Source organism: Trachinotus anak, unplaced genomic scaffold (assembly GCF_046630095.1).
Source record: "Trachinotus anak isolate AG129_WGS33_773 ecotype Australia unplaced genomic scaffold, CSIRO_AGI_Tana_v1 ptg000026l, whole genome shotgun sequence".
In the NCBI taxonomy this organism is placed as follows: domain Eukaryota; kingdom Metazoa; phylum Chordata; class Actinopteri; order Carangiformes; family Carangidae; genus Trachinotus; species Trachinotus anak.
In genome coordinates, this window is record NW_027273877.1 from 9661391 (window position 1) to 9676992 (window position 15602).

General features: G+C 43.6%; 1 protein-coding gene across 5 annotated transcripts in view; it reads left to right on the forward strand.

Moving 5' to 3' along the window:
- The window catches only part of LOC139609714 (sodium-driven chloride bicarbonate exchanger-like), a 48574-nt gene that overhangs the window by 914 nt on the left and 32058 nt on the right, over positions 1-15602 (forward strand). For 3 of the 5 annotated variants that reach the window (XM_071464611.1, XM_071464608.1, XM_071464609.1), the window contains exon 2: positions 3233-3262. In XM_071464611.1, the coding sequence (XP_071320712.1) occupies positions 3233-3262 (30 nt within the window). Of the gene's footprint in view, positions 1-92; positions 1440-3232; positions 3263-15602 lie in introns of all 5 variants that reach the window. The other 2 variants (XM_071464613.1, XM_071464610.1) reach the window with 1 other exon arrangement.

Consider the following 15602-nt stretch of genomic DNA (forward strand, 5'->3'; position numbering starts at 1 on the left):
TCCCATATGAGAAGATTACAGTCGGTTACTGTGATCTTGTGATCAATGGTGATTGATGACTGATTGATTTGTGATCTGGTGATTTCTTCCAGGTAGTTCGAGAAAGGGCTGTCAAGATAATTAATGAGCCAGTCATATTTTACAAATCTTATTAAAGAACTGATTGGATCACTCCTCTGCACCGGGCCCTGTGATGCGCCTCGTCCTGGGATTCACCGACCCTGACTCACTGGTGATCATTACTGAAACCCACTGATCATTGAAGGCTGCAGCAATCCAGTAACTTGATTACAATTATATGCAGCGTGTTTTCTTTTGTGGCATTCACATGCATGGAATAGAATATTGCACGTCCGTGAATTGAGATAACGCAATTGCATTACGAGTAGCCTAAATTAAAATCTAACGATCCTCCGGCCAATCCAATTTGCAGTGCAGCAGCGCAAACCGCACCGAATCTGAGTGACGTCTCTTGGATTGGACCACAAGAGGGCGCCAGCGCACAACCCTCGCAGCCAGCAGCGTCCTTGTGTAATGTGGCTTGCTGATACCGGACGGCACCGGTGCATCATCCATCCGGCAGCTGGGATATTTGTTGATGATTGTCCATTATTTCACAGTACACCCTTTGTGACTGAAGCGAGTGCGTAATCTGGTCGCGCTGTTTCCAGCCTGCCCCCAACAGAAGGCATGTTAGCCTCGGTGATGGAGGAAATCCACATGGGTAACCCAAACAAGACCCCAACATTAGAGAGGCAGGCACTGCGGCGCGATTGTGTGGTTGTTGTTGCTGCTGCCTTCACATTAGATTCCACCGTCTAACAGGGATCTGACCCCCCTGAAGGCGAAATGACACAAATAGACCCTGCAGAACATCCTATGCGAGTACGATAAATAGGCTATATGTGGGACATATATAGATGGAACGCCAGGTCGCTTTAAATCCATAGCTGTGCAGCCTATAAAATAGATTTTAACATTTTTTTTATATGAGAGCCTTATCTCAGTCAGACTGCAACATATCCACACACGCCTGTTTGCATTAATATAAATACATATTTAGGAAGGAAGAGCCCTCACAACTGAATTCATGGCTGAAAGGCTGCGCACGGCCGCTCTCACTATTGCGCCTCACCAGTGATGGGAAGCACTGCCTCCCTCCTCCATGCGTAAATTATGTAGGGCAGGACGGGAATGCTTTGCTACCTCCATTTGAGTAAACCCGGCCATCAAATGTGAAGGGGGGTAAGAAAAAAAAAAAATCAAGAAATCCCCCCCCTCCTCCCTAAAAAAAAAAAAAAAAAAGCCACCTTAGTCTTCAACCAGCGTTTGACAGAGGCAAGAGTAGCGCATCACGACTTGCCTATTGTGAAGCCAAGGCGAAGGAAAAGATGGACATCACGGATCAAGGAGCTCAAATGGAGCCGCTCTTACCAACGGTAAGACAAAAACACACACACACACACACACACTCACACACACACTTTTGCTGTGTTTTTTTTATTGAGTTTCATACACAGGTGCTTTGGGTCACAGAGAAACCTGAATGGACTGTTGGACACCAGTTCTGTGCAATTTCTCTTTAGAATAAAGCACAGTTAGAATGAAACGTCCCACCAGTGTGTGATTCATTTTTCCAATGGGGGGTAAATGTGTATTTGAAGATGACCCACATATTTTTTTTTTTTTTTTTTGGACGGCTTTACCGGCTTGTGTGTCGTCTGGATTTCACTGCAAACAAGGGACGTTGCGCACCATAAATTAACAAAAATCGATCGTTTTCACCGTGTGCACAAGTCATGTTGGAGCAAAAGATGACATCTCTCACCGTGACCGCCCACGCCTTCACACATGAGGCGTTTGTACAGGTTGATAACCATGTTTTCACAGCATCTAGTCAAACGCACGTATAGGATATACCCTGCTGCCTGCGCTGAAAGGGTCCATGATCTTTTGCCTTTCATATGGTTTACCAGTCGACCCAGTTTTTATTCTTTTTATGTAACCCGCTGCCAAGCTGTTGCTTTAAGTGTTACAGTGCTGCGGGTCCAAGATGTTACTCTGAGATGAGAGCATTAAGTGTTAGATTTTAGCAGTGAGGAGACAGAGGGAGGTAAATGCCTCATCAGCTGGATGCAGGGAGATCACTGTCTTTACATCTTCCCACAAGGAGCTTTGCTGAATTACTCCAACATTAACAGCGAACTGTTTGGCTGCGATGTGATTCCACACGCTCATGATAAAGTAATAAGATTCTTTCACATGTGCATCCCTCCCCTCTCTTGAAATCACCATCCATCCATCCATCCATCCATCCATCCATCCATCCATCCATCCACCTGTGACACAGAAAGATGCTACCCAAGCAGAGACATACAGTAATCTCTCCGCTGTGGGATCAGGTCGTATTACATATTGATGGAGGATACAGCAGGGAAACAAAACTGTCCACTCAGGTCTGAGCCCGCTGGCAGAATTTCAAACAAGCATAATGTCTCAAGCGTCACACACTGAGCAACTTGCAGGCGAGAGCCCACTTCTGCGGTCAGCCTCACCTCATTAGCATTCAGGTGTGACTGTGCTGTGAAAGAAGAAGAAGGGAAAAAAAAAAAAAAAACATGTCCGCTGCCTCAGATGCACTGTCAATGCCAGAGGAGAGAGATTAAATATATTGCTTTGCTCTCACCCTGTTTAAAAAGCAGCGATCGCTCTGGAGGCAAATCAATACTCTCCTTGTTTGTTCTATTTGTGTCCGTGTTACATGAGGACTTTGTTTTCCGGAGCTTACAGTGTACAGTGAGGCCTGACGGAGCTGATGTGGTGCGGGGTGGCTGTTCTGTTTCCTCTGCAGTCTCATTGCAGTGTGGTTACTTCCCTGTCATTGTAACTCACTGCTGCTTCCCCGCACAACAAGCGAATGCGTTGTCATGGTTTCACCAGGATGTGTATGGGTATGTGAGGTGTTAGTATGGGGAGAATCTCAGGGACTCCTCACTACACAACATGGCTAAAAAAAAACTATCCCATTGTACTCCATTCTACCAGGTTACCAAGTTCCCAAGGTCAAGCATGAGAGTATGTTAATCTGAATGCATCATGGCTCAGCAGTCTTTCAGTTGACGTTTGAGTTTACTGCATGCTAAGGAATTTCACAACTGGCTTGACAGTAATGCACCTACACGCCTTTTTTTTTGTCCTGTTGACTGATTTCTCGATGTTCTTTGACTTGCAGGAACAAAGTTCCCAAGAAAATAAAGATGTGGTGAGTACATTTCCCATTTAACTTCATTCTGCCTGCAAACATGTCATATCGATTCGCTCAGCCCAGTAATAACAATGATAACTCAATTCAATGCACTCGTTAAAAACTAGTTTTAAATCAGAAAATCAATAGTAAATGTATTGAAATAAGCCAGAAAGGTCAATGCAAGGACAATGAAAAGGAGGTCACCACAAATGGACTGACCGTCATTACAGTAAAACAAGTCTGTAAAGAGTTTAACGAAGCGCAGTGATGGGAAGGAACAACATTAACTCAAATGCTGTATTTGGGTAGAATTTTTTTTGCTTTGAGTGTTTAAATTTTTTGCTGTTTCCTACATTTACTCCACTACAAGTCAGAGTAAAACATTGTACTTTGAGCTCCACTATATTTATTTTAGTGTAGTTTTTTCCAACCCTCTGATACGACCCATATGAGTGTCTCCTGAAATAGCTCCCCTATGGTGGCAGGCCTACCGGACCTTGGTTGTCGTGGTTACAATAATAAATGCCCGAACTATACCGACTGTGGCGTATCTAGCTTTGTCACCACGGTTACTATAGTAACGGTCATGGCTTGGTGGTTAGGTTTAGGAAAAGATGGTGATTTGGGTTAAAATAAGTACTTCCTCACCGTTAGATGATCTTTGTTGTCATGGTTACAGTAATAACAACGTGGTTAACTTCCTAAAGCGATCATAAATAATAGAAACAACATAATCCGATACTTTCACATGGGAATCGAACACCTCTCTCCTGTGTCATATTCCTGTTTTGTGATCCATCCATCCACCCAACCTCCTTCTGACGTGGACTTACACTTTTCCCTGTGTCCACTAGATGTCGACTAATGACAAAATGTAACGATGGGTCATCATAACCTGCTGCACAGACGACCTTTTGGCTCGTTTTTTACAGGAGGACCGTCTCTGTTATTTTGCTGATTAAGATTTTACATCAAAATAACCATTGTTTCAGCGGCTATACTTGACATATTTTTTTTAATTAACAATTGATCAGATGACAGTTTTTTGTGTGAAACGTGTTGCTCAAACCGATAACAGAAATAGAAAATGAATTTTACTTTACGTTCTGTTGATTATACCCCTAAATGTTGACTTAGATAGGTTTGATTTCAGGACTTACGCATTGTTGTATTGGTTCTTTGGTATTGTTTTCCATCACTGAAGAAGAAGAAGTTCTACAAGCAAAAGACGCAGAGTCAGATACCAGGCAGGTTGTTGCATTTTTCCCGATCGCTCCGATGGCACAGGTCTGATTACATTTATCTGTTAATCCATGTTTTTATAATCTATAATCTACAGTAATATTGCACAGCTGTATTTGGTTTCTATCTTTAATTAGCTGGCTTGTTTAACAGATGCCGTGTCGTTTTGGATCACAATGGTAACACATGTCACCATGCATCCAGCAGCCACACGCGGCTGTCAACATGCTGTGTAAATAGATAGTAATAGATAATGGGAATTAAGCCGAGTTCAGGCTTTCAGCGCCTCAAATGGCTTTGAGAAGCTCACAGGGTACGAGTGAGAGCAGACAACGGAGCCATTGGATGCGTTCGTGTCGTCTGTTCTGACAAAATATCGCTTATGCAACTGTGGGATGTGAGCCAAGACTGAGGACAAGACTGAGCACAAAGTGTCAGCCACTGGCCCAACTGTGAATCTGTCACTTACTACAACTTTACTTTTGCCCCTTAGGACCTCTACATTACAACATTTATTTGCAAGGTGTCTCAGTCATTGTTTTTACACTTTAGCTTTAGTACAGATGAAACGCGATATATGACGTGTTAATTTGTGATTTTTAGAGGTGCTGACAGGCAGATTTAGGTACCTGGACAAAGCTAGGATAGCTGTTTCCCCCATTTCCCATCATTGTGGTATAGTTTTCTAACCACCAGACAAACATGAGAGTGTTATAAATCTGTACTTGCGTATAGAATAGTGTAGTCCTGAAACTTTTACGATGTTCCTCAATGCTCGTAGAGGTGCCTGCAAGAACTTTTGGGATTCCTCAGTATGAAAACTGGTTCCTCAAAGAACCCATTTGATTAAGGCTACTACAGTTGGATATCCAACTACGAGAAAGTTGTTTAATTTATCTCACTGACACTCACTTCGTTCTGCCATGTCTTTAAAACACAGTGCACGTCAGATAACCTACACTGACTGATTTAAAAAAAAAACATTATTTCTTATTTTTTGTGGACAGTGTGCTCCTTTATGTTCAAGTATGCCTTAACTGGGTCAGGTCAGATTCCTTACAAGAAGATGAAATTTTACACTGAAGAGTAAAGTAACATTATTCAGTAACATTGCTAATATTTTTTATATTTAATAAACTCTGAGCAGCGAAGCTCGGGGAGTAAACTGTTGACTCAGGATTTTAAAGAACAACTGGCAGTCACTCACATGGCAGCTTCTCTGGTTACTGTGTATATTTCATTGTATACTGAAGGTTTCTGAGATACATCATCTTCACTAGAACACATGTGGCCCTTTTTCCGGCTTCAGCTTGGCATGGTCCTAATTACAACCCTAACTGTAGGCTCCCTGCCAGGCCGTCCAGTTAGAGCTGGTTGATTGGCTGGGCTGGAGAAGATCAGTGAGGACAGACGGAGGAAGTCTGCTGGAGTTGCCCAGGCTTGTTCTTTTGAGCATGGTGTTCTTGGATCAGTGTGAAATTTCTGTTCGACTTGGTGATCCAACTGTGCAGGCAGGAAGCCTTTACACCGCAGCTAGGAGCCTTGACCGGCTGTTTTCCTTTCCATGGTTAATTATAGCAGTGTCAGTGGAGAGGAGATTGAAGAGGGCATGGAGGTAGGTAGAGGGAGAGGGTACAGAGCGGGATGGAGAGGGTGAGAGACATGGTTTGATGAGGAGAGAGGAAAATTAGATTGTGTATTGTTCAGCGGGATTCAGTTGTCTGATCTTCACCTGTGAATACCAAATTATTAAGTGTCATCTTCGCTAGTGACAGATGAAAGAAATATCAGCTGATGTAAAATGCAAAGGCAGCATTATTGTAATTTGACACTCACATCAGGCAGTGCAGCAGAAATAGCTGCTTGATCCTCCAGAACTGTCTCCAGCACACCATGTCTCGCACACAGTTCTGCTGACAATGCACCACAGCCAGGGAGCTGCTTCTTTGCCTCAGGTAGGTTGTGCAGGCACACGGACACATGCACTTACAGATGCACATGCTGTATAGGCTGAGACACTAACCCTGCTCACTGCTTCCTCTTCTTGAGGTGTGTAGTGACCACGGCGCATGTAGCTGTGAGTGATGTGCACGGGGGCTGCGTGAAGTCCCTCATGCAGGATGGTGTTGTTTGACTCCCTGCGACCTAAGGCTTCTCTTAGGTAACAGAGCCACAGAGCTTGCAGGCTCAGCAGAGCAGAACTGTGCATGGCACAGCATCGGTGATGTCAGAGTGCTAATCTCTCTGGGGGGATTGGCGGATGGACGCTTGTCAGAAACATTTGATGCTACCCTGGATGAAAGCCGTCGGAGGCAGAGGGAGAGACAGAGGCTGAGGCAGAGCCGGAGCTGTGCTGAGCTCCCTGCTTTTGTTTTTATGTTGTGTTCGGTGGGGCTTTCGGAATGAGGTTGCTGGCATATCCCAGCATGGGAAGAGCGGTTGAGGACAGCGGCTGAGGTGTGGAGAGGGTTTGATTGAGAGCTCAACAACTAAGCTGACTCTGTCTTTCTCTTCTATTCTCTCTAACTCTTCACACACAATCACAAACACACACTGAGCTCAGAGTGGGGCTCCGGCCCTGAGCCTTAGCCTCTCATCTTACCACTGCCGCAAGCACAAGGGGAGTTAGCGGGCATCCTGCCCCAACCTTAAGGAGACACACCATGCTTTCAGTGGACCACAATACAGGATTTATCTATCAGGTAGGTTGCTCTAACTTTAGACTCAGAAATATTCAGTCTGGCAGAGGGGGAGCACTTCTTTGACTTTGTTGGAATTAACTTAATAATTAGTAAGCCACCACTGAGTTTTGTTGATTTTGGCATCATGCACAAATATGCATTTGCCTCAGGTTTGGTTTCAGACTGATTTGGATGCACCACGATTGTGACATTGAGGTTAAACAGTAGCTAGATGGACACGATTAGCTGGAAGAAGCTTGCATGTGATCCTTTCCATGTTACTGTTTTACTAACTGTATAATGTTGATGCATGTATAGTTAATAGGCTGCGGGAGGCTCGCCTCCTGCGCTGCAGAGAGGGCCAGTTGTGCTGATATGCATGCGAAAGGTCCCGCGGAGGTTGGCTGACAGATGGGACTGTCATTCTGGGGCGAGAGAGGAGCTTATACCCGCTGCTCTGACCCTGGTGATCTCTGAGGCAGGAATGGGAGAACAAAAGCGAGCAGCACTGGATTTGTTTGTGTTTAAGTACTTTGTCTCATATATAGATTTTTTTCTTTTTGTGGTTTTTGGTCAAGCAGCTTTTAAAAAACCTTTACCTCCCTCTCTGTCTTTGGACGGCACTTCTTATCTCCCTCTGTCCGACAAGGTTGGAGAGAAGTGACGATGTAGAGGTTTTCCCAGTGTAGCACAGTCTTCCCTGTGATGCTGCCGAATTGCTGCCATTGCCACGGTAACCATGGCCATCTGTAGGGATGAAAACCACGACAACAGAAGCAGTCAGCCAATCACAGTGCTTGTACAGCTCTGATAATCCGTCTCCTCTCTTAGCTAGCTACAAGCTATAGAATCACTCTGGCTCTTAGCACATGTAAAGTCCACTAAAGCAGATAAAGAAAAAGAAATAAATAGATTTATATTAAGGCCCAGTATTATGGGTTTTGCATGAAACTCCACGCCACCTGCTTCGATATTTGTGATATTACTTTGTGTGGAGAATGACTGCAACTTATTTAATCTAATATGATTTTTAGTGTACACGTCCTGGCCTAGATCTCAAGGTATAGCAATGTAAACATTCATCATCCCTGCTGTTGTGAAGGCCTCAGGAGAGATCCCTGAAGAACATAGAAATGAGGTCACCTCTCTGCTTCCCAGAGAGAGATGTGATAATGTACACCGATTCCTGGAAATGAGCTGGTGAGAATCAATAGGTCTGTGATTTATCCTGGCCAGGAAAATGGAACATAAGCTCTCACACGAATCTGGTGTTGACACTTGAAGACATCCTCTCTGCTGTTTCCTGAGTGGTTTCGCATGAAAAATAACATCACTTGATAGTATAGTGTTGCATTTGCTGATGTCATTTTTTTTTGTCCATTATGCCTTTTGTTTTTATTCCCATGCACTGGTGGAAATTGAACCATATGAAAATGATCCTCATTCCAAATGCATCGACTGTATCTCTAACATTGAAAGCCAAAGCGCTGGTTTGAAAGCTGTTTTCGTACTTACATCAATTGACCGGGCTCTTGTAAAATTAATCTGATGTAGCAGTTATGTTTTGTGTTTTACATGCAGAAATTGCAAGGGATGTTGTATAGTGACACCACTTCAGTTCACTTTCACCACCACCAGTGGTGAAAGCAACATGGATAAGGAATTACAAGTGTTACTGACCGTGCTGTCTTTGCTAACAGCTGTTGTGCAGTTAAATTCTGTATTTTAACGCTACAACTGTCTTTGCGGTTCATCGTTTGTAGTATTTCGCGCAACTGACAAACTGCAGAGTACACAGTCTGCTTCCTGTTTACACTGCCCAGTGTATGTTGATGTGTTGACATATATGTATGTGTTTTCAGGTGTGATAGTATGGATGGAGATTGTTTTCGTTAAATCCAAAGGTATTAGTGTGGATGTAGACTTACACTCATTCTCTGGTTTAGGGTCGGTCTACATGAATGTAACGCTGACTGGGCTGTCACTTTGTGAGAGTCTCAGTTGAGCGGCCATCACCGATAACTCTACTGTCACACAGAGGTCAGAGTCGTGACGAAACTGGAACACACTGTAGAGGAGATTTAGAGATGCGGAGTTCAGTCAGACACATTTCAGGTCACTTTCACTGTTGTCTGGGTTTATTTTGGGACTATATCAGTAGAAATGCACAACAGAATGTTGTGCACAGAATTTTGCTGAAGGTGCATCTTGAGTCTTTGTCCAGTGTCAGGTCAAAAATGATTCAATGCATATTCCATAGCGCTAACTACAGTTAGTAGGATTGTTATTCAGTCGGTGTCCGTGCAGGTGTGTTTATGCGCAGAAAGACAGGCTGTTTGTATTGTCGTGTCGGGTTGCTTTCCCACGACGTCCGATTCTATTTTCTGGTCACCTGTTGTCGCCAGATGCGTCAGGGTTGGGTCTGTGATGATCCAGAGGACACAGTGGCTTTGTTGGCTCTTTTGGGGCAATCACTCAATCCTCTGCAGGCACTGTTAAACAATGTCAGACAATGCAACTCATTAGGAAGAGTGGTCGGGACACGGACCACACGTGTAGCAGCCTGATGCGTGGAATCAGGTGCTGAGAGGCGGCCGATAAATTGGTTTAAAAAAGGCCCCCAGTGTTTCCTTTGTGGCGTCGGGCCGTAGCGCACTGCTTAATTACACAGTAGCAAGTAGTGTAAGGGATTACAGTTTGAAATACAGTTACTCTGACATTTTAATACTACAATGTGGGTTGATATTAGCATAGCTCTCTGCATTCAGTTGACAGACTGCGACTCACCCCACACTGTTTCTGTGTATAGTGCTCCAGTGTATATATTTTGGTGGCCCCTTAAGTAATGAAAATGCACTCACATCTGGCTTAGGGGTCAACCACCACAAATAACCTGAGGGAAGTGTGTGCATGGCCTCACCTGCTTGGAAGCTTGCAACTCTGGATCCAGTAGTGGACACGGACGCCTGTTCTGCAGAGTGGAACACTGGTGGTAATCCTGGGAGGGATTTTTGTACTGTGGAGATTTTTCTGTCACTTATTGTTTGATGTTTTGTGGCTGCCGGGGAAAAAAATAACTGTTAGGTCAAGGTGGCCTTAGGAAAAAAGTAACAAACTGCCTTTATTCAGGCGGTAAACTGGGCATATTCTCTAGGTTGGACAATAACATTAGTCTATTGCTGCACTGGTTTAGCATTGTACTACTTTAACACTGTCAGACTCACAATGGACAGATAAAAAAAACTATAAATCAATGCAACATTTCTTTTAGTGGCTAATGTAGCCATTACAGCCTCAAGCAGAGATGAGGAACACGGTACAGAGGTCTGGTAAGACCACCTCTTTGCTAACTCCATACCTTGTAGTCTTCAGCCCCAGCCAACGCTGACTCAAGTGACATCACTTAAGGATATTTATCAGATGACACTCAGCTCCCTCTGGAGACACAGAGTTCCCCTTTGAGGAGCAGGTTTTTATATAATTTCACTTACTCAAGCTGCTGGTTTGTGGTTTTGCCGTGTACACATCAGCAGAACATGGAGGTAGATTTGTTTTTGCCTCATTAAAAGTCAATGGAATAAGTTAAAATTAACTTAAAAGACCCTGAAAACTTATTTTCCCAATTAGCTTCTTTCTATGAGCGATGGAGTTATATATGAATACATTGTTTAAGGCCAAAGTTAGAAGAGTTTTGATTATGACCAGCCTCAACAGCGTGGCTGGTCTCTGTGTCTCTATGTGTGTCACCATGGCAAAACGTGGTCCTGGAGACAGCCACTGTAGCAGGAACTACCTTGTACTACCTTGTGTTGTGGATGTGGATGTGGGTGTTGTGGACAGAGTTTGTCACTGTGATAGCATTAAAGCCATGCAAGACATAGTCACAAAACTTTACAGGTGCAGTTGAGATCATAATGAAGGCCAAGTTGGTCTGACCATAGACTGTATATTAAGATGGACGTAGCCTCTGTGACGTCACCCACAGCTTTCTGAGGAGCGGGTTTGAAGCTACTTCATGTGGAGCTGAGACTTTCGAGCATGCCAGTTTAATAACTGTGGCAAGCATATGCTCCCATTAGCATCATGAGCACAGCCAGGCTCTGGGCAAAAGACAGGAGTACAGACTTCTTCACATTCTGTTAGCTGCACAACAAGCCATATTATTTGTCAGATTTTTGCATGAAAAATTGTCCAAAAGGCACAAACACCACTAGTGACTGTAACAGCTGTACTCCAAGTGGCTAGCCAACGGTGGTGGCACCCACCTGTCAGTCAAAGTGGCCACACTTTAAGCCTTAATAAATTTAAACAGGTGAGTTATATAAAAATTCAGACCCTGTGGAGATGTCATGAAGGAGGAAATTAGCTACTGAGACCAAAACTGTTCTTTGTACCAAGCTGTAAACATGTTTTTCAAAACTCAAATCTCTTATTAACAAAAGTACACAGACATGTTGCTGTGGTAGTCCAAACTGTGGCCAGGTGCGTCTGCTGTAATTATTAACAGCTATTAAGAACCTGCCAGAGGGGGCGACCATCTCAGCAGCACTCCAACAATCAGGCCTTTATGGTAGAGTGGCCACAGGGAGGTCACATTGAGTAAAAGGTCTCTGATGAGACAAAAATTGGAGCCGATGGGCTGAACTCCTTCAAGCACCACGCTTGGCAAACATCAGGTCCTACTCATCACAGAGGGCCCAGAAAAACTAAATAGAAAATCCATGGAGAGACCTGAAGATGGCAGTTCCCATCCAATCTGACAGAGCTTGAGAGGAAGAATGGGATAAACTGCCAAAATCCAGGTGTGCGAAGCCTTTAGACACTTAACCAAGAAGACTCAAAGCTGAATTAAGGGTGTGAATACTCAACTAAATAAATGTACAACACAATAAGGTGTGCAGAATGTAAAGAGGGGCCTGAATACTTTCTGAAACCACTAAAAACCGACAACCTCCATTTGAAGCTCTACTGCATACATCTACAGACTGTGCACTGAATCAGAATCAGATGAAACTCAATGTCAAGCCTTTCTCGCGAAGGTCACGACGCTCCACCTACCATCACTGCATAGATGCTTGCACTGTGCTCACATACACTAACACATGCATGCACACTGACGTGAGGACAACCTAACGTCCTCGGTTCATGACAGGCCTGAAGCCTTTTGCCCTCCTCCCCTGTGTGTTGCTCGTTCATCCACACTGCTCCCCATCACCCCACTGCACGCAAAGGAACCAGGCGCATTAGCCAGCCTATGCATGATGTGTCCCCGTGCGTACAGTACAGTGTGTAGCTTGCATTGTATTAATCTGTACATGCTATATGCTGTAATAGTGTGTGTAGGACTACTACACTACTACACAGAAACAAATCAATAACCTGCAAAGGAAAGAGGCTTATGACGAAAAAAAAAGAAAACATCAAGGTGAACAAATGTAGGCTAAATATACATTCATGTTACATTTGAGTGTGTCTATTCATCATGCCTGGTCACATGTCTACCCCTCCTCCACCTCTCTCCCTTCCTGACTCCCCTGGAGTCTTGGTCACATGCTCTCTGCTCCCATTCCCCCTGAAGCCTTCATCACCAACCAGCGGACCAACCGAGAAACGGCTGATTTAATTCTCTCCACCACGCAGGGCCCTCCATCACTGATCCCATGGTCAGAGACGAGGTTTTATCCTGCCGTAAAGGCTGGCAGATTAATCTCCACCCAGATTGGTGAGCTGGGATGCAGCTCTCTGTGCTGGTCTGGGGTCAGCAGCGTGAGGTAGAGAAACCAGCGTCTATAAATAGACGCGGGAACCTGCAGGCAGGAGATTCGGGCTCATCTGTGATGCTGAGCAGGGTAAAGCCTTGTTTGGGACAAAACAGAGAGGGGCATAGCATCGGACTTAAAAATATCAGACAGTTGTTATTTCAGATAAACTGTTGTTACCGGGAGTACAGTAAAAGATACAGAAATGAAGCCATTAGGAAGGATTTTATTTTGCCCAATTCACTGCTTTCCTTTTTGCTTAGTCAAACTTCTTAATTCCAGTGACAGGTACAAAAGAGTAAAGGAGTAATGATGCATTCTGTATTGGTGAATAGCAGAATATAGCACACATGGCAGAAAAACTGACTTCCCCTGCATTTTTTAATCAGAAAATGCGCCTGACATGTACGTGAAATATGTGTCCCTTGCTAATATAGTTATATAGATGTAGCATTAGCATAAAATTCAGGCTTCCCAAATTTCTGGTCTGATAAAAGAAATACAAATTGCTAAGTTAATTGCATTATACATCCATAGCACATTTCGCATATCATCATATAGAGACCTTAAAGGAGCTATTTTGTTAAAGTTTTGCTGTTGCTACATAGCTAACATCAGCACTGTTCTTTACTACCATGTCTTTTATTAATGGTCAATTAAAACATCGTTTTATGTTTTTTTAATGTTCCTACCTGAAAAATGTGCAGAGGAGTAGTAAGTGCAGTCCTCTGACCGGTGCAGTCTCCACCAATAGCTGGGCGGGATGGGAACACTGTTTACAGAGATTTTAGAGAATAAATCAAACTTAAATTATATAACACAGGGGGACAAACACAGGATTTTGAACAGTGATGGAAACATGTCTCTCCTTTGCCCTTGCTGCTAAGGATGTTGGCTATCTTGCCTATTTATTTACTAAGGCCTTATAAAAGAGAGTACAGGTGTGCTGATGGCTTCTGTGATGACTCATATGACTTATGACATCTGATGAGTGGTAATGTACAATAGCTGTTTGAATGGCACTGTGGTAAATATTATCCAGTGGCAGCAGCATGAGCACACAGAACATCACCATAATCCAGTGTAGTTCGTACTGTGGATTGCTCCAATACAAATACTGTATTTAATAGGTTTTCTTTAAAGTATAGACTGGAGTTGGATCAAAGCTCAGTGCTGTTTTTGGAGTACAGAAAAAGCTTTAGATCAAGTCTGGTTTCAATCACTTTGATGGCATTTGCATAATAAGTAATATTAGAAACTTGATTATTCATATCCTAGTGTTCATGATCATAACAATATCCAGGTTTCTGATCAGGTCTGTCTTGATTCCTCAACAACAAATCAACAAATCATCACTCACCGATGCCATGCAGCGGCCATTAGAGTCAAGGATGAACATGTTCTTGTTTCTGGCTGCCTGAACTTCCCCATTCGATCACTGGCAAGTGAGAGTTAACAGAAATCAAGATAAGATGTTTACGTGCTGCATTATCCACTTACATTTAGATCCTCTTCCAACCAGATGGACTGACGAACCTTTACTGGTACACAGGTAGAATTGTTGGCAAGCCAGATCCTGGATTACAGAGACAATAACCAACACCACAGTCAACCATATAATAATGTATATATTGTAAACTATCATTCCTGTTTCTAAATAGAAAACAATGTAATGGCTTTTTTTTTTTGATAACGTATTCAATTAATCCATCTATTTCATCTTGTTTCTCTGATTCTGTATCACTGAGCACCTGTGGCTTCAAAGAGGGCCTGTTAATGACATTCAGATGGAATCAGGCTGCATTAATGAATGTATGTTCACAACAAATACATTGAGGCTACCAAGACCTTCAGAGAAATGTGCTGGCCATATTTGGTCGTCCATACAGACAGATGTACTACAGGTGAGATTTATATTAGTGTAAAGGTGTGCGTGCACACGTTTGATAAATATATATTTTCTTGTTTGTATGGACAGTTCCTGTTGTTCATGTGTCCAGTGCAGTGCTACTGAAGGGCTGATGCAGGATAGACACACATCACAATACCTGGTGGACATGTATTAGAGGTTACACGCAGTCTTAGTTCAATGCAGTACAGTGGTTTTTGAAATCCTCGTCCTCTTTCCATGTGGTTGTCCTCACGCTGGAGCTTTGAACTGCATACCAACTGAATTTAGATACGTGTAGTTCTCAGGGGTTGTCGACAGGGAGGCTCCCCAGGGAGTTTCCCAGGGGACCTGCAGGGCCAACCAGCAGTGCCAGCCCCGAGTCAACCTCCTGTCCCAGGCTTGTCACAAACACTCACATCTTTGCTGCTGCCATTCCCACGAGGAGGGGGGGGGGAACACAAGAAATTTATTAGTTATTAGGCCTGTGTGTCAGATCTTTCTTCAGCTCATTGGGCCATCGTGAAATTAAAATATTACCCCTTTGTCTTGAGTGCTGATTATATCTGTGATTCCTCATGCAGTAGATAGAGCGCAGTGGTCGGTCAGTCTGTCTGTGGAGGGTTGGATCAGAGTGAACTGCAGTGCAGAAGCACTGGCAATAACAAAATTAACACATAGACAAAATGTCAGAGTCTTCCAGATTACCATCAACCATCTGCCAAGGGAAATCTAGGGAAGTCTGTCTGCTGGGACTTGGTAATGAATCCTTAACTGAGCCTGTG